Below are 22,652 nucleotides of genomic sequence, written 5' to 3'. Positions count from 1 at the left end.
CAGGGCTCAACACTGAACTTGTACACTTGTAATTCAGGGCTCAACACTGAACTTGTAACACTTGTAATTCAGGGCTCAAACTGCACTTGTACCCTTGTAATTCAGGGCTCAACACTGAATTTGTAACACTTGTAATTCAGGGCTCAACACTGAACTTGTACACTTGTAATTCAGGGCTCAACACTGAACTTGTAACACTTGTAATTCAGGGCTCAAACTGCACTTGTACCCTTGTAATTCAGGGCTCAACCCTAAACTTGTAACACTTGTAATTCAGGGCTCAAACTGCACTTGGACACTTGTAATTCAGGGCTCAACACTGTACTTGTAACACTTGTAATTCAGGGCTCAACACTGTACTTGTAACATTTGTAATTCTGGGGTCAACACTGAACTTGTAACACTTGTAATTCAGGGCTCAAACTGCACTTGTACACTTGTAATTCAGGGCTCAACACTGTACTTGTAACATTTGTAATTCTGGGGTCAACACTGAACTTGTAACACTTGTAATTCAGGGCTCAACACTGAACTTGTACACTTGTAATTCTGGGGTCAACACTGAACTTGTAACACTTGTAATTCAGGGCTCAACACTGTACTTGTAACATTTGTAATTCAGGGCTCAACACTGCACTTGTAACACTTGTAATTCAGGGCTCAACACTGAACTTGTAACACTTGTAATTCAGGGCTCAACACTGTACTTGTAACATTTGTAATTCAGGGCTCAACACTGAACTTGTAACACTTGTAATTCAGGGCTCAACACTGTACTTGTAACATTTGTAATTCAGGGCTCAACACTGCACTTGTAACACTTGTAATTCAGGGCTCAACACTGCACTTGTAACACTTGTAATTCAGGGCTCAACACTGTACTTGTAACATTTGTAATTCTGGGGTCAACACTGAACTTGTAACACTTGTAATTCAGGGCTCAACACTGAACTTGTAACACTTGTAATTCAGGGCTCAAACTGCACTTGTACACTTGTAATTCAGGGCTCAAACTGAACTTATACACTTGTAATTCAGGGCTCAACACTGCACTTGTAACACTTGTAATTCAGGGCTGAACACTGAACTTTTAACACAGTTGCCTTTGTGTAATCTCTGCTGCACTGCTGAAATTAGCATATTACAGCAAAGAAGGTGTTGAATGATGCTAATTATGCAGAAAATTGATTAATGAGATCTGGTAATATCATATGGAGTGGGAGTTGGGGTGACAGGAAAGTGGGGTGGGAGTAAGAAGGTTATTTGCCATAATTCTGCCTTTTCCTCACTATTTTTTCAATTTTTTATACATTCATTTGATTGAATAATTTAATGATTTTGGCAAAGCAAAGCATTTGGCACCACATCGTGTACGCTATTCTCTATTGATGGAGGCAGACAAGACAGCCGACTCGGTTAAAGCTGGCTGGTGGACTGGCAGTGACCTTTCAACTAAATTCCTGGGAAATCAAATTGAAAGCGATTGCAGTTCTGAACATGCTATTGAGTGAAGTGTCTGGGAAAGTGGGTTCATTAATCATTTAAAATGCAAAAGGGATTGGCTGCTGCACATTTCATTGTATACTAGAAGAGAAATGTACGCAACTGTTAAACTTTAACATCGATAAATAATTTATCTGCTCTCCTGTGTGACATCACAGACTCGGTGCCATGTACCATATTTGTTGCTCTGGCCGTGACACCGAAAACAGAAAAGAGTTCAAGATTGTGCTGATGTGAATTAACAATGAAGAATGAACTCTTGCAAAATATCGTTGGCAGTCATTAATGAGATAGACGCCTTTGGCTTTGCAAATCCCAGTTGTCCCACAGCAGTCAGACAATGCAGAGCAGACATTGAAAGTGCACTGCTGATGCTCGGCGAACAGAATCTCCATCATCCAGGTTTTGCTCTTTCCTTATTCCCGCAGAACCTGCCAGTCGAAGTGTCACTGAAAATGGACCAGCTGTTGAAGGAGTTTGTGAATTTTCTGTCTGAATTGAAGAGGCCAAAGGATTCTTCAGCAACCACTGTTCATATGGACATTCCCATGGCGATTCGAGATGGCACTGAGAACACCTTATCCTTGAAACAGGTGGATTTTACCAACCACGTTTAATCTCGCACCACGTGCATGAGCAGTATTCAAAAACGTGTTTATATAGCAAAACATTTCACTTTATTTTGTGAGTAGGAGGAATACATCGTCACAGTGCCTTTTGCGAATTATAGCTTGTACGATAGATGAAAAGGGTAAAATGGATATATGCCATGGTCTTAAGTGGGAATAAACAAGTGCAAAGTTGGTTGTGCAATGCTGGTGCATTTGCTGCTGAAAAGTTCATTAAAGCTTAGATGTGAATGTTTGACCTATTGCTGGATTGATTTCCCCTGTGAAATCCAATTATATTACTGAGGTTGTCATTTTAGCACAGGATGCCTCCAAGATACGATGCATTTTGGAAGACAAATGTTCTCCATATCGTAATCTAAGTCTAGTTTTTAACTCAACTGGACTACCGTCCAGTTGAGTTCATCACATACTGAACCCTCCGGCGTCCGTCGTCTGTCGTCGTCGTCTGTCATCTGTCGTCCGTTAACTTTTCGACGTTAACACTCCAGCGTCCACAAATATAAACCGATTCTGATCAAACTTGACATGCAGCATCCTTACCCCAACGACCAGGTTGGTATTACATTTCAGCCCGATCCGTTAAAAAATGGCGGACTTAGGCGACCATTTTGTTTTTGGTCATGAAAACGACGTTAACACTCTAGCGTCCACAAATATTAACAGGTTTTGATCAAACTTAGAATGTTTATCCCTTTCCTCACAAGGTAGGTTGCTATTGCATTCCAACCCAATCCGTCACAAAATGGCCGCCATAGGCCGCCATATTGTTTTCAGCTCCGAAACGACGTTAAGACTTCAACATCCACAAATATTTATGGATTTTGATCAAACTTGGTGTGTGAGACTCTTACCATATAAGGTAGTCTTACCATATATCATGTTCTTACAAATATTACCGGTCAGCGAATCTTAAGTTTCACTAGGTAGGGGGTGGGTTATGTTTGTTGTAATTAATCAGTCTTATTCACAGTTGTAAGTTGAGTTGTAATTGAGTACCAGTTCACTGGTAATTCCCTGCTTGTCGTTAAAGGCGGCAAAAAGGGTTGGCGTCAGGAAGGGCATCCGGCCGTAAAACATTGCTTCAAAAAGGGGACCGAAAAACAACAACAACCACAGTTCCCGAAAAAGGCCAACCCCCGCTTGCGGGGAAAAATGGCCTCTAAAAGGTGGTTTTATTCATAGTTGTAAACCAATTGTCTGTTACTGTTATGTGAGGGAATAATAATGAATGATTTTGATACCTAAAACATATGCATGGGATGTTTATTTGTGAAGTTATTACAATTTTTGTTATATGTTTACGGTGAAACCGAAATAATTATTCGGCATTTTTTTGTATTTTTTGCCATTCTTTGTAAATTTCCCGATATTATTGTATAAACCAATATTTTTACAATATGTATTGTTATTCTGCTCATTTTGACACCAAAAATAAGTTTGCAACTGAATTATTGGTCATTTTATTGACATTTTTGTATTTTCGAGAAAATCAGATATTTCGCGATTGACCTTTTTCACAAAATAACCCACTGTGAGGTCCCAAATCAAAATATCAAGTGTCATCCAGGCTAATATTGCTCAGGAGGTGTCATGGTTCAATCCTAGCATGGGTGACAGCTTGTAACAAACAGTTACCCATCATGTAATTTTTTGAGATTATATTCCTAGTCTATTAGGCGAACACCAAATATGACAATAAAAAGTATTATTATTATTATTATATTGAACGGTTAAGTGAATGAATTCTTAAATGGTTAAGTTAAGGTTAACTTAAATTTATTCTTAAATGAATAAATGGTTAAGGCTAACCCCCGCTCTAGCAGGGAAAATGGCCTTAAAATGCATGTTGTTGTTGTTGTTGGTTAAGTGAATGAATTGTGGAAAGAGCTAAATGTCTCCTGTATTTCCTTAATCTAAAATATACGATGGAACCTTGTATGCCTGCCTATGTTACATGTTTCTTATGCAGCCAGAATCCATCAGTGAAGAGTTGAACCAGGGCTTGGCAGACCTTGCTGAGCAGACAGTAAAACATCACCCACACATGGAAGAGGCAAAGGCTGCAGCACTTTCCGAGGCTTTCAAAATGAGCCAACTTGCCCAGCTTGTGGCAAAGTCTATGGAAGAGAAACTGGAGCACAAGAAATATCTACATCATGCTAGCTTGACAAGACACACACCGAACAAGGGAAATGAAAATTCACTGATGACAGAAGCACCCCAGACACCCAACAGCAGTCAGATGCAAAACCACAGGTGTGCATTTGTGTATAGCATGCTGGTATTTGGTTTGCATTCGGCCTTTAAGGGTATTTTGGGTCTTCGGGGTATTTTGGGTCTTCGGGGTCTTCAGGGTATTTTGGGTCTTCGGTGTCTTCAGGGGTTTTTGGGTCTTTTGTTTCCTCTGGGTCTTTAAGAGTCTTTGGGGTATTTTGGTTCTTCAGGGTATTTAAGGGTATTTTGGGTCTAAAGGGTCTTTAAGGGTCTTTGGTGACTTCAGGGTGTTTTGGGTCTTCAGGGTGTTTTGGGTCTTCGGGGTGTTTTGGGTCTTCGGGGTCTTTTGGGTCTTTGGGGACTTTTGGGTGGTTTTGGTCTTCGGGGCCATTTGGGTCTTCGGGGCCATCTGGGTCTTCGGGGCCATTTGGGTGTTCGGGGCCATTTGGGTCTTCAGGGTATTTTTGAGCCTCAGGGCCTTCAAGGGTATTTTGGGTCTTCAGTGTCTTTTTGAGCCTCTGGGCCTTTCAGGATATTTTGGGACTTTGGGGTGTTTTGGGTCTTCCGTGTCTTTTGGGTCTTTCAGGGTATTTTGGGTATTCAGGGGTCTTCGTGGTCTTAAGGGTCTTGGGGGAATTAAAGGGTCATCAAATGTCTGAGGGGTCTCAGCAGTCTAAACATAATTAAGAGGGTATTAATTTTTTTTTTGAAGAAGAAGAAAGACGTGTTCGTCGCATATAAACATAACGACATAACCATATAATACGTTTGCTCTATTATATTAAGATCATAGATCAATCATATTCGTGCTCCCATATCCTTCGATATTGTAGTCCATGTGGAGTCCTTATACTGTCGAGTTTGTCAGTATTTGTGGCATCTCTTACCCACAAGCCAAGTTATATTCTGTTTATTATGGCTTCTTCTAAAACCTTAATTCAAACCCTTTTTTCTCCATTGTCTATTCTATCCTTCTCACTTTACAGTGTCATTTACCAAACGTCTTCACATTTACTTTCCAGTCTTACGGTTCCAGTCTTTGTTTCCGCTTGTGGGCCTCATCACTCCTCTGCCCTTTCTATCTTTTTGCAATTTCCTGCAAGAAAGCTCAAGGCTATAAAATGAAATAAGTTTAAATTAATGACACCTATCTATACTAGAATCATTTCACTTGAATACCTCACTCATTGTTTAATTATTCAAAAATAGTCACAATAAACCATATTGTTTAGAAATTGTAGTGCCAAAGCAGTGTGGGTCTGGAAATGATATACCAGGGCAAGGTAGAATCAGATTTGAATCGAGTCGTGTCAAAGAGCACAAAGGTTATCCATCGTGAAGCAAAGGTTACAATAGGCTGTTAAATTGCTTAAGTTTTTCCCCCTGATCTACCATATAAAACACAATGTCAGTTTGTGTGTGTGTGTTGTACAGATGTCTGTTCCCCTTCGTAAGGGTAAGTTTTAAAGGCCAATCTTTCAACACGAATGTGTGTTCACTACGGTCTATTTTTGAGGATAAAACAAACTCGAAAAACATTTTCCATAAAAGAGGAATTACACTACATGGCCAAAAGTATGCGGACACCCCTTCTAATTAGTGGATTCGGCTGTTTCAGCCGCACCCATTGCTGACAAGTATAATTAATCAAGCACACAGCCATGCAAGACAAACATTGGCAGTAGAATGGGCCGTACTGAAGAGCTCAGTGACTTTCAACGTGGGTCATAGGATGCCACCTTTCCAACAAGTTAGTTTGTGAAATTTCTGCCCTGCTAGAGCTCATCTGTGATGTCAACTCTCTTTTTACGCACATGCCACCTTTAAGCCCCAAGGACTGCCCTCTAATATGTGGCTAATTCTGCCATGAGATGCCTGCTGCTAGCTGGCGGTGCAGCACCTGGTAGGCCACAGTGAAGTGGAAACGTCTAGGAGCAACAACAGCTCAGTCGTGAAGTGGTAGGCCACACAAGCTCACAGAACGGGACCACCAAGTGCTGATCACATAGCGCGTAAAAATCGTCTATCCTCATTTGCAACACTCACTACTGAGTTCCAAACTGCCTCTGGAAGCAACGTCAGCACAACACCTTTTTTTCGGGAACTTCATGAAATGGGTTTCCATGTCCGAGCAGCTGCACACAAGCCTAAGATCACCATGTGCAATACCAAACGGTTGCTGGTGTGGTGTAAAGCTCACCGCCATTAGACTCTAGAGCAGTGGAAACGTGTTATCTGGAGTGATGAATCACGCTTCGCCATCTGGCAGTCCGACAGACTAATTTGGGTATGGCGGATGCCAGAAGAACACTACCTGCCTGAATGCACAGTGCCAATCATAAAGTTTGGTGGAGGAGGAATAATGGTCTGGGGCTTCTTTCATGGTTCGGGCTAGGCCCCTTAGTTCCAGTGAAGGGAAATCTTAACGCTACCGCATACAATGACATTCTAGATAATTGTGTGCTTCCAACTTTGTAGCAACAGTTTGGGGGAAGGCCCTTTCCTGTTTCATCATGACAATGGCCCCGTGCACAAAGCGAGGTCCATACAGAAATGGTTTGTCGAGATCGGTGTGGAAGAACTTGACTGGCCTGCACAGAGGCCTGACCTCAACCCCATCGAACACCTTTGGGATGAATTGGAACACCGACTGCGAGCCACGCCTAATCGTCCAACATCAGTGCCCGACCTCACTAATGCTCTTGTGGCTGAATGGAAGCAAATCCCTGCAGCAATGTTCCAACATCTAGTGGAAAGCCTTCCCAGAAGAGTGGAGGCTGTTATACAGTAGCAGCAAAGGGGGGGCCAACTCCATATTAATGCCTATGATTTTGGAATGAGATGTTTGACGAGCACATACGGGTGTGATGTTGATGTGTCCACATACTTTTGGCCAATTAGTGTATGTCCCTTCTATTGTAATTGTAGATGGTGGCTTGCAAACCGAGCCTCAAGGGCGGGGTGCAGAAGCATATTTTTTAAAACAAAAATATATACAAGTTTCGTGCAGGAGGTGAAATATGCTGCACATGATGTACAACACACTCAGAGTAAAATGAATGTTCATTTACAGCCGTATGATGTCTTATAAATAACGAAGATATAAGCACACCTGACGCTCGGCTGAGGCTTCAGACTTTGGCACGCTCATGAGGTTGCACCATCAAATGAACTGTTCCAACCCTGTTCCAACTCGTCATTTTTGACAAGCTTTTTACTAGTGTATTAAAAAAAAATTTTTTTTGACACAGATTAAAAGGTCTTGATATCATTCGTGTAAAGGAAGGTGCAGCATACACCATGTGTTTATGAAGCAAATACAAGATCCGTGCATTGAGTAAAGTTCACAGCCTCTGAAGAATTGTCTTATGATCTGTTCTCTGTGTGTGCTGAATATATGTGGTGGTTTTGTGCAGGATGCAGACCTCCCCGAGTGTACTGTGTCAAGTCATCAGTGCGAGAGTGTGTATCAGGTTGGGGTACATGCATCACTGGCACAGCTCTTTGGGTATTGACAACACCAAGGAATTCACGGTATGTGGAGCACACACCAAGCATCTACAAATTTCCATGGCAACTGTATGTGAAAATCCCATAGCTAAATATACTTCCATGATTGCAATGGTTTATCAATCAATTTCCATGACAATCACTGTCCAGGGGAAGTCTAGGCATTATGATATTTCCTTTAAACAAGCAATAGTATTTATTCTGCAAAATGCCTGTTCTGGCTCTCAATTGGAGGAAAGCACTGCACAGCCATTCAGGCCAGTCACCCTGTACAGTGGAAATGGCCTACTTGGAGATGATGGTTACCCTGTTTAAGCGACCAAGAGAGAACACCTCTCCTGGAGATAAAACTAATCCCAAAGGGAAAGGCTAATTGACCTTTCACAAGGAAGTGTGCACACAAAGCTTACAATTGTGCTGGGTTGTGTGTGTACATTTCCATGTTTGCCATTTGCTTTCCTCTTGTTCTCATGAACGATTCCTTGACTTATCCTTTCCTGCATCCCTCTTCCTCCTATTCTCATGAAAGAAAAGTGCAAGAAACACAATGGCTTGCAGATTATATAAGTTTGGTAGGCTCTAGCTCTTGATGCTGTTCTTAGATCAGGCTCTGCAGTCGTGTATTCCACAGAACGTGTTCTTAGATTCCAATGTTCGCAGAGATGTAAATGTATTGTTGCGAATATGGCATTTGGCCTCCATATCCGCTTGTAAATATTCCCCTATTTCCCCAATACTCCCCAACTATCCCCAATCCCCCATTCCCTAGTCCCATTGCCTGTAAATAACACTCTGTAGAACCGACCTTCCCCTTTTTCCCCCATTAAATGTCGTGCCCAGGTCCACCGCATCTCACGTAGACAACTTTCGGACATCTTGCTAGTTATTCTTAGTCTATGTCAGTTAAGGACTCGTTTCCATTAATTCTGACTCTTCGTTGCACCAGAATGTGATTATATGGCACCAGTAGTGAGTTTAGGACCTTCCCATACCTCCTCCCATCTTCTTCCCCAAACAACAACTACAACTACAACTACAACAACAACTACAACAACAGAGGGGCGTGGCGCGGCGTGCGGGGAGTGTGCGTCCTCACTCCGGCTCGGTTAGCCGCCATTACCCATGTGCGCCGACGGGGTTACCAAGAAGGGGCTGCCTGTCGGCCCCTCGTCAAGGGCGGAGCCGGTAACCCCCCCCGCACGCACCCAATGAGAAGCAACGGGCCGATTCCATCTGGGGCGGAGCTAACGAGCCGAGGGCGTGTCACTCCCCGCCGGATATACGCAGCGACTTACCGGACGTGACGTGAGATGCGCCCCCAGCTTGAGAAGACAATCACCACATCCGAGCGCTGCGACCTCCCCGCATCTCTAGACCGGACCGGGTCGATCCTGCCCTGAGCCCAGGTGCACCTGGAGCCATCGATTCTGCCTTTCCTTGCCATCAATCCCCGTGTGAGTCAGTTTTGTCCTGTTTATCTGTCGTCTGTCAGGGAATAAGATAAGTGTGTCTAAGTGCCTGTCTTTCTATGCTGTCCCTCTCATTCCTGTAATCTAACCTTCCGCCCTAATATAACCTCCTCCGGAGGTCTTGAGAACTGAACCCTTGGTGTCGTGTCATTTTAACCCAGCCGTTGTGTCCTTTTCCTCAATTGATTTAGCGTAGCGCGACTCGGCAACGTTCGAGCATAATCGGGTAAACGTGCAGGCGCGGTCATACCAAACCGCTCGGTGAACCAACATCCACCACCGCGTCGGTAACAGTATTATAGTGTTAGACAGTTAGAGCAATGATATGATGCTGGCTGAAAGCACAGCATTGCCTTTATCTGCATCTGACTTTCCTTCTATACAGTTCCCTCCATAAGTATTGGTACAGTGAAGTCAAATTTGTAATTACTAGCAACGGTACCCGCCCTACTGGCGGGGCTTCAATTGGGTGGCCCAAATTAAAAGGCAAAATATCAGAAATTGAAGGCTTTTTTTATTTTAAACGATTCATATAAACATCCGTTGAATCATATCACACACAAATCATCAAAATCTAAACAGTACATGGCGCCCATTTTGAAAAAAGATTGAATTCTGCAAAACGGAAGCGGCCGCTACATGTCTTTCTCAGTCGCACGTTTATGTGTGAAGAGTGCGCGCCGAATCTGTAACACGGAAGCGGCCGCTACACCTGTTTCTCAGTCGCTTTGCACACGCTGCAATGTTACTTCGGAGCCACACGTTTATATAGGAAGAGTTCGTCAGGAGTCAATCTACTCTCTCCTGGTACGTAGAATAAACAGTATTTGTAGAATTTCAACAAAAGCCACATCACTGTTCATATCGGTAAATATTATTCCATAATGTTTGGAAAAACTGGAAAACTTGGAAAAATTGGAAAAACAATATAGCCTATTTTACTCCCAGGGGTCCCAGGAATACCCACCCAATATATCGTTGCGATCGGTTGAGCCGTTTTTGTGGTACCTTCGAACGGACGGACGGACATTTGGTGAATTATAGTAAGATTGCTATATCCTGAAGAAATTTGGATTAGAGATCAAAAGATGAATATGAGACAAGAGTACTGAAGAACAGCTTTTATTCCTTGGTATTTTTATGGACATACACTACATGACCAAAAGTATGCGGACACCCCTTCTAATTAGTGGATTTGGCTGTTTCAGCCACACCCATTGCTGACAGGTATATATAATCAAGCACACAGCCATGCAATCTCCAGAGACAAACATTGGCAGTAGAATGGGCCGTACTGATGAGCTCAGTGACTTTCAACGTGGCACTGTCATAGGATGCCACCTTTCCGACAAGTCAGTTCGTCAAATTTCTGCCCTGCTCGAGCTCATCTGTGATGGAAACTCTCTTTTTACGCACATGCCACCTTTAAGCCCCAAGGACTGCCCTCTAATATGTGGCTAATTCTGCCATTGGACGCCCTCTGCTAGCTGGCGGTGCTGCTTTTCGGGCCATAACTCCCCCTTCCCCCACTCCCATAAAAAACATTATGCCTCTATCCAGCGCTCCACAACTCACTGCACTGCCATGGCCTGCAGTTATCTGGGCAAACAGCCTGTGAGGACGTCCGTTCCAAAGTGTAAAGTGCTTTCGATGTGCTTTAGTGTTCAAGTCTTCCAGTCTTCCACCTTGCCTCACCTGTACAGAACGTTTTGCACAGTACTCCTTACCCTATTATGCTCCAAGAATACAATGACCACCTTCGTTGGTGCGCAGATTACATACAACTTACCTCTGACAAATCTGTTACAAGTATAAATCTAAACTACTTGAGCATACGGGGCCGAGCTGTTCTTAGCTCATTGTAGCTATGGAATCCTTCCCTTCCCCTTTCACATGACAGTATGAATCGTGGAATTTTATTCCTACCCACCACCTTTTATATGATAGAGTAGGAGTAGGATAGTGACTTGTCTATGGTAGGTTCTTAACCAGAGAAACATTCACAACTGGTCGTGAGCACCCCAATACACTGTCAGGAGTGTGGTTCTCCATCACCGCCACAACCTCCTTTTCCACTCTGTGCTCCCTTCTTTCTCCTACCTTTACATCTCTTCACAATTTACCGGCTCATCTTTCAGTGCCTTCTTACCTTCCTTTTCTGACATTTTTTTCCCACAACACACCACCTGCCGCTCCCCGTATTGCATACATAATATTGTTACATTTGTGGGGGTAGAGGATGAAATGCCATAGTAGAGGTAGGATTGTATAGTATTAGCATGGACTGTAGGTGCATAGGAGACATCTCGATGTATTAAAGTAGGGAAAACTGTGAGCTTAAGATCGTTTACGTGTCACCACACAGGGGGTGGTGTTGTGTTAACCAGGTAGGGCCTAAGGCTAGTTTCTCACAGTATGTGATTGCCCCCTGTGACCTTTTCCTACGTTATTAAACAACAACTACAAAAACTATCTTCCATTAACCAACCATAACCGACACCATGCCGACAGAAGCCGAACGTTCTCGAAAGACAATTAACCTTGCCCACCAACCGAGTAAGGAAAAAGGTCACGCCACAAAGTATGACATTGGTCGAGCCCGACCATGGGGCGATTCAATGGAACTCGGCGATTGGTCAGGGTGACGTCACAGGTAAGGTTCGAGCAGGAGAAGAAGAATCGCCGAGTCCCTCTCTCTTGGTTTTGTGCTGGCCGAACAAGAAGCTCGCATTTTGTTGGAAGGCGGTGCCATTTGGTGTGTGTGGACCTTGTGCTGAGAGAGAGAGCTGTGTTGGCAATTACAATCGTGAGGAGGAGGTGTTGGCGGCGGTTTGTGAGGCTCTTGGCACTTCGGACGGAGTGGAGAGCGAAAGAGGACCGCCCGCACGAATTACCTCATGTTCGTGGTGCAGTTGAGAGCGACTGCACACCATCTTGTGCGCTTCCCGTGCGGTGGCTCCGAGTTCTTACGACCACCAAGCTCCGAACAGTCCTCGTCGAGACCAAAGCTGAGTGCTGGCATAAAGGGAGGATTTTATTTTATCTTTCCCCTCATCTGTTTTTGAGTCTGCGTGTGGAGGTACCTCAATTAGAATTATAGGTTTACCTCAGCATTCGTTTTTATTCCGTGCATTACTTTCATTAAATCATTATTGTGGCATTTCTTATTTCTTGCGTCATGTTTCTTTGTTTGTGGGTTTCTGTAATTAACTAGCGTGTTTCGTGCAGGTAAGCACTTTGGTTCCTTCCCCTGCGCATGACGGACCAACCGCCAGTTTCGGCTGTGCGCCTCTGAAATTACGGACCGTTTTGGCTATTCGTCACCGGAAGTGGTAACCACAGGGGCTGACAGGACAATATATACAGTAAAAGGGCAGGCTCCCAAGTTTAAAACAATCTGCTAACAAAAATCAATTAATGTGTGTGTGTATATATATATATATATCAATTAGTTGATCGGCCCTCAATAATGTAACTCTGCATTAGTGCATTATGCTGCTACTTTTCTTATCAGTCTGGTGATCACGTAATATATGCCTCTTACGATAATAAAAATATAACGACGCTTTCAAGATCATTAGACTCTCTTGTGACGAAGCTGAGCCCCTGGGCCTATCACTTCACCATCACCGACAGGTCGGTGGTCTCTCTGTCTTCTTCCGCCTCATTTCTGGGCTTGCACTCTCTGCCCTCTTCGTGCTCTGGCACCCCTTCAAAGTATTTACAGGATGCACGCGGTCCACCAGCAATGTATCCATCTTGTCCACTCCTTGCGTTCTCCCATAACTCTCATCATTACCCGCATTGCGTTTTATACCTATCCTGCCTCCCCCCAGGCCCTCTCCCTCCAAAAACATCTCCCGATGTCCCTGCTCTCAAATGTTGTGCTTGTGTGCTTCCTCCCCTTCTCTCCCCATCTTGTCGACCGCTCCCCTTTTTATATACTTTGTTTGCTTGTTTGTTTGATTTGTTTGTTTGATAAATGTTAGCTCTTTCACGAGCCTCGACTCTGTATACAAAAAAAAAAAATTCCTTGTTTGTCCTCCGTCTACTTTCTCTCTCTACCCTGCTATTGGGGTTTCTCCTTTCTCCTGCTCTTTCCCTTCGTTATGTTTTGTCCTGGTCGGTTCTGTGTCCTAGCTCTTCCATGAGCATATACTATCTTTAAAAATGTGAGCACTATTGTAAAACTCCAAAGTAATGTTTAATTTTTTTCCCATTTCACAGATATGTGACAATATAGGGAGGAAGCATTTGCTTTCTTGCCCCTTGTGCAGTGTTTGCTCTTTTCTGCTGTCACTCTGTGATGAAGAATGGAGTTCAAGGTCTGGTACAGGCAGAGAACTTCTGATTGTGGACTGCAAAGACAACATGAGTGTTTACATCCACCCCATCATAGCCAGTGAGCTTTCGCAAGCTGGAATCCAGGTAAAAAGATCCATTGGCTTAAAAGGAAACAACCTTCTGTTATCGACGCAAAGCCATTTTCACAGATAACAAGAGTCAGGTGATTTGTCTTGGTATCTCATAGAAACATTTACAGTGAGTTCACAATGTGTTTGTTCTCTCCCTTATCTTTGTCATACCAGGACTCTAATGGGACCTTTTCATATTTTCCATGCTCTGTGAGAACACATAGCTGGAATAATTATGAATTATTCATCAATGGCGAAAAGAGAGTTGCTGATTATAAATTACTGCTAAAACCTCAACACAAATATTCAAATAGTTCCGCAAGTCAATCGAAAATACTCCTCTTATCCATGTTGGAATTTTGTTATATCATCAAACATTTCTGGATGTTTTGTGGGTATTTTTATTATGCTTGTGTGCTCCAATCAATGTGGTTTGTAAGTGGGATGGCGTTAAACTTTCAAAAGAGTATACAGTACATTAGCTTGTTGTTCCATCATGATCTTGTTGGTACCTGTGTAGGACAGTACAGCTGATGTGCCATTTTATGGCCTGAGCACCTATGCAGGCCTGGGGATGGTCTTCTGGTGTAGCCGTCTTGCCAGGCTTGGCTGTGAAGAGCGCCGCGTTTTAACCTGGCTGGAAACGGAATATTCGACCTTTCCTTCTGGTGGTTCATTTGAGGTGAGGAACAACAGACAATGAAAGAAGAAAGCCAAATGGTAAACACACAAATATGGGGCAATATGTTCAGGCAGCAATTGGTAATGAAGCTTTTTTTTTTTTTTTGGATATAAAGTCGAGGCTTGTGCAAGAGCTAACGCTTAAAACACAAAAACATAAGCAGAGACACATAAAACATATAATAAAGGGGAAGAGCGAGGGAAGCACACAAGCACAACAACAGTAGAGAACAGGGACATCGGTAGATCTGCGGAAGGTAGAGGGCTGGAGGAGGTGTGGGGGGGGGGGGAATGGGTGGGGGGAGCGGGGGAAGGAGGGTGTGCACGGTTTAAAGCAAATGAACATTACTAGGACTTTCAGCAAAGAAGTTGGAATTTGAAAAAGGTGGATTTGTGGTGTATTAATGAGAGTAGAAAAGATCAAGGTTTTGGATGGGGAAAGATAAGAGATGGTGGTGAACAGCTGTTTTAAAGACCTGGAGGGAGGAGTGGGATTGAAGAGAGTGTGGGAGTTTGTTCCAAAGGTGGGAGAAAAGAGGAATGAAGGAGTGAAGGTGAGCTGAGAGTCCTGATTTTGGCAGTTTCACCAGAAGAGGGATGCTGGCAGTTCTTGTGTATCCTGAAGGAATATTTGGGGGACAGAGCACAGGGGGAGCAAGGCCGGAGAGGAGTCTGTGGAAGACAGAAAGACCACCTACCTGCCGGCAGTGAGTGAGTGAAAGGCCCTCAGAATCAGCTTCATCATGGGAGATTCCAATTATTATGAGAGCCTTTGATTCTACAGCCTGAAGCTGAGCTAGGTGTGAGGCAGGAGAACCTGCCCAGAGGGGAGAGCAGTATTCCATCAAGCTGCGGATGAAACCTTTGTATGTGGTGAGAAGCTCAGTAGTGCCATGAAAGGACTTTGCACGACGGAAGATGCCCAGTCGGCGACTGGCTTTGGAGGCCAGCTTGGAAATGTGGTTCATTTTATTTTATTGAAGTGTTTTAGGCTCATATAAGAGTTTGTACAGGTTGCACATGCAGAATAAGCTATTTTGAGACATTAGTGTAATTTCATGTGAGTTACAAAGATATTATTATGAAATGGACAAATACAAGAGTGATCTTTGAACCTGGGAGTGATGTGCTCAGATGTGAACATTAAACAGGCAAACCCATTTTTGTGTTTGGGCTTTTAAGGGGATTTATATAATTGAAATGTGAGTAGAATTGGCCAAATTGCACATCTGGTTTGATCTCTTTGAAAAGGTAGAGTCCAATTTATGGTTTTTCTGCATCCTGAGTATCTTCCACTACTTCTATAATGGCCCCAAGTATTCCCACCTTTTTGTGGGGTCAGCCTGGAAAAGCGTTTGCCTCAAGTCTTTCGAAAATTGGCTGGCCAGGTCTGACATTCGATCGAAAATGGCAGGCCGGTGAAAGACATCGTTAATTTTTTACGTCCACTAGCTAATGAAAGCAGACAGGACACCGAGCTTCATGTCCATTTCCGGGATGACATATTTCTTGATGCATGTACATGTATCTAGTGGTTTCTAATTCGACCGGGAATCGACCCAGGTAAGAGAGACAGCTCAAAGCTAAGTGTTCTTTCTCACCACAATCCTGTCAGGACCAGACTGTTCTGACAGTGCTATACCTTTGTGTGTGTATTCCTAGTATACCTTGGCTTCTATAATGATTGCTGAAAGGTGAACAACCTCAGAAGTTCACTGCCATAGTACCATTGAGTGATTGGGCTAATACCGATACATAGCACGATATCCCAAAAAGTTATGGACAGATTCAGACGAAACCTGGTGGGCAGGTTGGGTGTGTGACCTGGTTGAATCGATTTCATTTTGGTTCAGGTCCAAATCCAGATATGAACTATCAGTGAGATACAAAACCTAAACTGTTCAGCTTGGCGGAGGTATGCGCTCTACCGAGTGCTGCTCTAGTTTGATAATGCACCCAACCAACATTCAATACATATTATATTTGATGAACTTCTTATTTAATGCTTTTCCTTTCGAAGCAAAATCTCAGTGCTTTACAAAAAACAAGGTAAGAAAAGTAATAATTAAGGAACAGCAATTGTAAAAACATGAAACACATTAATAAGAATGTGGGCCAAGTAAAAAAAATCAGCAAGTTGCACAGTTGAGAAGCATCTCTAGAGAGTGCTCCATCATCAAAGCTCTTCATCCTAGGGTGAGGAACTACCAGGAAATTCCCGTTGTTTCTTCATGCGGCTTTCATGTAGGGGTGTAAGGTGTGATTATTTCAGGAATGATGGTATGGACCAATTTCTTTTTGACTTTCAAGGTTATCAGCGATATTTTAAATTATAGCGGAGAGGGAGTGAAGTTCTTTGAGGATTCGAATGATGTGATGAAATTTACGGGCCTGAATTATGAGTCTGGCAGTGATTTTATGAATAAGGTTGTACGTGTATGCTTGAGAGAAGAAGCATGTAACTATTTTATCAGTGAGTTGCAATAATTCAAGCATGACGTTATGAGAGCTTGAGTCAAAGTTTCCATTGCCCTCTGATATAAGCATGGGTGGATAAGAGCGATATTGTATAGATTGAAGAAAATGGATTTACAGGTTTGGAGATACTTGGAATGGAGGAATGTGTTGGGTCCAGAGTGACACCAAGATGAATCTATGAAACCATGGAAGCAAAGATCAGGTAGTGATTCACAAGTTTCTGTCCTATAAGGGATTGAATAAAGCCAATGTGACTTCCTGATTGTGGTAACCTGAATAATTCAATCAGAGACCAGTGAGTTTAAAGTGTGTATCAAACAAGGGTGGGAAGAATAGGAATGCAATAATCACACTGCCATTTACAATCAAAGAATTGAGCGCCCCGGGGATTCATACAAACAGAAGATTTTAAAACAGCCTATCCTTAAAGGCCTCATGCATTGCACAATAAAAGGATCAGATAGAAAATCACAAGACACGGAATTCCCCAGTATGGAATGTACAAGTGCCGCGAGTCCACTGGGGTGTGTCCCGACCGCAAAAGGCAGGCAATCCTGGTCATGCAGGTCTAATGGAGAGGCTCAGCATGATGCTGGGGTCGAGGCTCTGGGCGGGAGAGGAATGGATTGGGGGTGATGGGAGTTATAGGCTCTACCTCCACTAGAGCTTCACTGCATGTCCTCGACAGCTGAACTCCAAACCAGACCGACACAGATCGCACAGGTTTCTGGCCTCTCTTCCTTTTAAAACCCTGGCTCCTGCCTCGCCCCATGATGTCACTTGGCCCTGACCACTGTGCACTCATTGGCGGTTCAGGTTCCACTCAAGACGAAACACCGCCCATGAGCTTCTTGGCCCATCCAGAATGTTCCAAGCCCGGTACGGCCTCACCAAAACTTGTGCCTTGATCGACCTGCAGCACTATTTACCAAAAGGACATAAAAGACTGATTACAAAGGATAGAACATTAAAAAATGGTTTCAAGGGAAAAGTGGTTTGAGTTACAAACATTAGGAAGGGGAGACACAACCTTCTATACAAATATTGAGTCAGGTATAGATCAAAGAATATGTATTAGGATTAAATGTCGGTGACCCTTGGTCCACTTTGTACAATATATCATATGTGACCTTCAGGAGAGTAGTCCCACTCAATATTACATCTTTAATAACCTTTTTATTTTCACGTTCCCCTCAGTACATCCGACTGACTATTGTGAAAACATTTTGAAGTTAAAGAATCAACGTTCCTCATAATATGTAGTTTCCAGCACGATAAGGAAATTGTGACACTAGTCAGTAGCATAATATGCTTTGTCCTATAAGGTCTTCATATTTTGGGTCTTCATTTTTCGCCATTTCGACCAATCAAATTTACCGTCACTCTCAGCGTTGGGGGATATCGAGTTTTGGGGGATATCGAGTTTTAATCGCATTAAAAATCGCAGCTCGTAGGAAATATAAATATAGATTGTGCTTGGAAACGCAAAGCAAGAGTTTAAAAGACCCTTCCCATGTCCTTTTTCTCAAGACTGTGGGGTAAAGTGTTTTATGAACTCTCAACTTTAAAATGTTTTTTTACTTGTGTATTGTATATGAGTATTACAGTCGAGTTTTGTTACAACAAACAGAAACTTTCTGTGGAATGATTGTTGTGTTGAAAATTTATTCTGGGACTCATCCCCTCACACTCCTAAATTATTATTATTATTATTATCATCATTAGCAGAGTACCCGCCCTACGGGCGAACTTGTTCCAAGCATGCAACACATTTTTCTGCTGTCGGATATTTTCTGCTGACACAACTACGTTGACTTGGATATCTTGCTGATTTCCTTTGGTAATATTGCTCTTGCTGATTTTTGTTCAACTTAGGTGTCATTGGTTTTTGAGGCATCTAAATTTTCCAGAAAAAAACAAAACATCGAACATCACCCTAGCTAACAATACCCACAACCAACCCCCACCCCGCTCCTTCCCCTCCCCTCCACCATCCCCTCACAATCCCCCATCAAGCATCACCCTACCTAACAATACCCATAATAAACCCACACCCTTCACCCCACTCCACCACCCCGCACATTCCGCACAATCTCCCATCATCCATCACCCTGGCTAACAATACCCATGACCACCCCACAACCCATGACCACACCATTTGCTCACAACCCCTTATCAACCGTCACCCTAGCTAACAATACCCACGACCCCAATCCCCCCCCCCCCCCCCCCCCCTCCGCTATCTCCCTCCACCATCCCCTCACAATCTCCCGTCTACCGTCACCCTAGCTAACAATACCCCATGACAGCCCCACACGCCCTCCCCAACTCCCCCCCCCCCCCCCCCCTTTCATCATCCTCAATCAGTATCGGAATCCAAGTTCACAATGCACCATCTCTCTATATATCGTCGCCAGCAGGATAATGGTGAGTTCACAATGTGATGTCACTGGCAATCTCAAAAATCAACAGTCCAGGGTTTTTTCGGCACTTTGAGATTGGCAAATTAAAAAAAATTCCCTTCAGATAGACCGTGATTAATGATTGCCAATGGTTTTTCAGACAAACAAATTGCGTTTGGGTTCCCCTTTAAGAGTATTTTGGGTCTTGATAGTCTTTTGGGTCTTCAGGATCTTTTCAGTCTTTGGGGTCCTTTCATTATTTGGAGTTTTTGGGGATTTTAAGGATCTTTGGGGTCTTTTCAGTCTTTGGGGTATTTTTGGTCTTTTGGTCTTTGGGGTTTTTAAGGGTCTTTGGGGGTATTTTGGGTCTTCAGGGTATGTTTGGGTCTTTGGGGTCCATTGGGTCTTTTCGACCTTTTGGGTCTTTAAGGGTCTTTGTGGTCTTTTTGTCTTTTCGGCCTTTTGGGTCTTCAAGGATCTTTGGGATATTTTGGGTCATTGGTGTCTTTAAGGGTCTTTGGAATATTTTGGGTCTTCGGGGTTTATTGGGTCTTTGGGGTCTTTAAGGGTATTTGGGGTCTTCAGGGTATGTTGGGTCTTTAAGGGTTTTTGGAGTATTTTGGGTCTTCAGGGTCTTTTGGGTCTTTTGGGGGTATTTAGGGTCCATGGGTTATTTCGGGTCCTCTGTGTCTTCGTGGTCTTGTAGGTCCTCTGGGTGTTGAGTGGGGGAGGGGCGGGGGGGACGGTCTTTTGGGTACTCTGGGTACTTTAGGTTAAGTATTTCAGGTTACATTTGTGGGTGGAGTCAGGTCAGCTGTCCAACCAATGGCTGAAGAGCGGACCTAAGGTCCTAACACCTTAGCCCCCCCCCCCCCCTGCCCAGCCCAACGTAGGAGAGGTATGGAGAAACCACGAATAGGGGAAAAAAGCTTTGTTATTCGACATCTCATGTGCACAGTTTCAAAGCTTTGCTTCAATATTTAGTGTGCCCACCGCCCGCCGACCGAACTGCCTCCAAACGCGTGGGGTAGGATTCCAAGAGAGACACAAACAAGTCACGATCGAACTCCATTTCTTCGAGGACGTTAGTCAAAGCAGTGAGAAGCTCTTCCCTGGTGTTCTGTAGGCGTTGTTCAACTCTGTCCTTGAGTATCGCCCCCAAATTTTCACAGGTGTTGAGGTCAGGCGATGCTCCTGGCCACTCATCGTTTCCGAAAAAATCGACCTTGTTCGCCTTCAGAAGATTCTGGGTCGCCAGTGCGCTCATGCACGGGGCTCGGTCGTGCAGAAACGTGGTCTCCTTGATGCTGAGGACATTTTCTGGGTTCCGTAAGAACGGAATAACATGGCGGGTCAGCACAACGTCTCGGAGGTATTTGCCGTCCCATGATTGTCCTTGCTCTTTGATGACCCACATCAGCCTTTTCGCTGTGAACATCAAGAAGACGCCAACGCACCATGCTGTCTTCGATTTCTCTCGAATCTTGAGTTCTTGTGGAATGTCATCATTGTGAAGAGCCCAAATTCTGTCGTTCTGGAAGTTGGGATGTCGAGCCTCATAAATGAAAAATTCATCAGAAGGGGCCAGGAAAAGAAAATCATCAGAGCTCAGAGGTCCACTCGCTCAAAAACTCACAAAACCACATTCGATCCTCGACGTTCTTCTCCGTCAGCTTCGGTGCTGGAATTTGGTGAAAAGCCTTTGCGCCAATGGACTGAAGGAACCTGTGGATACTTGATAAGCTCTTCTTCTTCCCTCGAACCCGTTCAATCTCCTTTTGGAGCCCTCGAATGCTTTTCTTCTCCTTGGCAAGCGACTCAATCATGATATCCCTGCTTTCCTGAGACAAACATTGTGCTGTCTGTTCGGGCCGGCTGTCCATCTCGCAATCGAAGGGATCACGGTTCCAATTGCGTTTGACGAAGTCCTCAGACCTGTTCAGGTACTTGGCAACCCAGGATCGGGATATGGTTCCCGGCGTCTGATCCCTGGCGACTCGGAACGCGATAGCCATGATGCGGCATATCCTCCTTTTCTTCTCGGAATCACCCGACCACGACATCACTTCACAGATCACAGATCTAATCTTCACAGATTAGATCATTATGAAATTTGGTATTTGAGATGTCAAATGAATGATCCTTCCCGCTATATGCCCGCCATTGTACAGTGGCGACCCAGTAGAGCTGGGCAGGGGGGGAGGGGGGGGGGAGGGGGTGGGGGCAAGGTGTTGGGACCTCATAGAGGACAAACACTTGCTCCATAATATATATAGATTATCATTTCCCTCACCAGAGAAGAGAGTGTTGCATTTCGGTCCGTTTATTTGTTTGTTTGTTTGTTACTTGCGAAATTGAAGAAATCTAAGATTCACAAGTACATTGCTTGGTCTCGTCTATTATTCTGTCTATTTGTCTGTCTGTCTGTTTGTTTGTCTACAGCCTTTAATATCTTTATTTTATTTAAATGGAATTATATAGTTGAATACTGTAGAACACAAATTGCCTTCTTGATTTCTTGACACTTTCAAAAAACCTTCCCCATAGCAGGACTTGGACAAAATATTATGCCATTTTTCGCCATTTCGACCAATCAAATTTACCGTTCACTCTCAGCGTTGGGGAATATCGAGTTTTAATCGCATTAAAAATCGCAGCTCGTAGGAAATATAGATTGTGCTTGGAAACGCAAAGCAAGAGTTTAAAAGACCCTTCCCATGTCCTTTTTCTCAAGACTGTAGGGTAAAGTGTTTTATGAACTCTCAACTTTAAAATGTTTTTTTACTTGTTTCTGTACTTTAAAAAAGATGTATTTACATTTGTAATCACCAACTTTATTTAAAGTCTCTTCCACTTCAACGACGACGTTATTTCATTATATATGTCTCACTTTTCAGGAAACAATGGAACATATCATTGGAATGCCAGTATGTACATTAATTATGTGTGATTAGAATGTGAGTACATTTGCTAATTACGTAGTATTGAAATGTGAGTACATCTACTTGTAATGTAGTATTGAAATGTGAGTACATCTGCTAATTACGTAGTATTGAAATGTGAGTACATCTACTCATTACATAGTATTGAAATGTGAGTACATCTACTAGTTACGTAGTATTGAAACGTGAGTACATCTACAAATTACATAGTATTGAAATGTGAGTACATCTATTAACTAGAACGCCACTCAGTAGAGCGCATACTCCCGCGATGGGTCAAGTTGGAATCTTTCTTCCAATGGTAAAAAAATCCCTAAAAAAAATTCCTGGATCCGGAATAATATCCTGAGCTTCACCAAAAACTAATTAATTCTTCCTTATCCAAAGGGCAATCATCCCACCAACT

At 43.4% G+C, this 22,652-nt stretch overlaps 1 protein-coding gene across 3 annotated transcripts in view; it reads left to right on the top strand.

Annotated features, from left to right (window-relative positions):
* Window positions 1-22,652, top strand: part of ACRBP (acrosin binding protein) — a 79,721-nt gene that overhangs the window by 40,670 nt on the left and 16,399 nt on the right. For 2 of the 3 annotated variants that reach the window (XM_068119207.2, XM_068119209.2), the window contains exons 5-9: window positions 1,932-2,096; window positions 4,105-4,391; window positions 7,766-7,883; window positions 13,556-13,756; window positions 14,264-14,425. In XM_068119207.2, the coding sequence (XP_067975308.1) occupies window positions 1,932-2,096; window positions 4,105-4,391; window positions 7,766-7,883; window positions 13,556-13,756; window positions 14,264-14,425 (933 nt within the window). The remainder of the gene's footprint in view (window positions 1-1,931; window positions 2,097-4,104; window positions 4,392-7,765; window positions 7,884-13,555; window positions 13,757-14,263; window positions 14,426-22,652) is intronic. The other variant, XM_078779468.1, reaches the window with a different exon arrangement.

The sequence above is a fragment of the Myxine glutinosa genome, chromosome 6, assembly GCF_964187855.1.
Source record: "Myxine glutinosa chromosome 6, kmMyxGlut1.1, whole genome shotgun sequence".
NCBI lineage: Eukaryota > Metazoa > Chordata > Myxini > Myxiniformes > Myxinidae > Myxine > Myxine glutinosa.
Note: the sequence above shows the minus strand (reverse complement) of the source record. Positions and strands in the feature narration are given on the sequence as shown.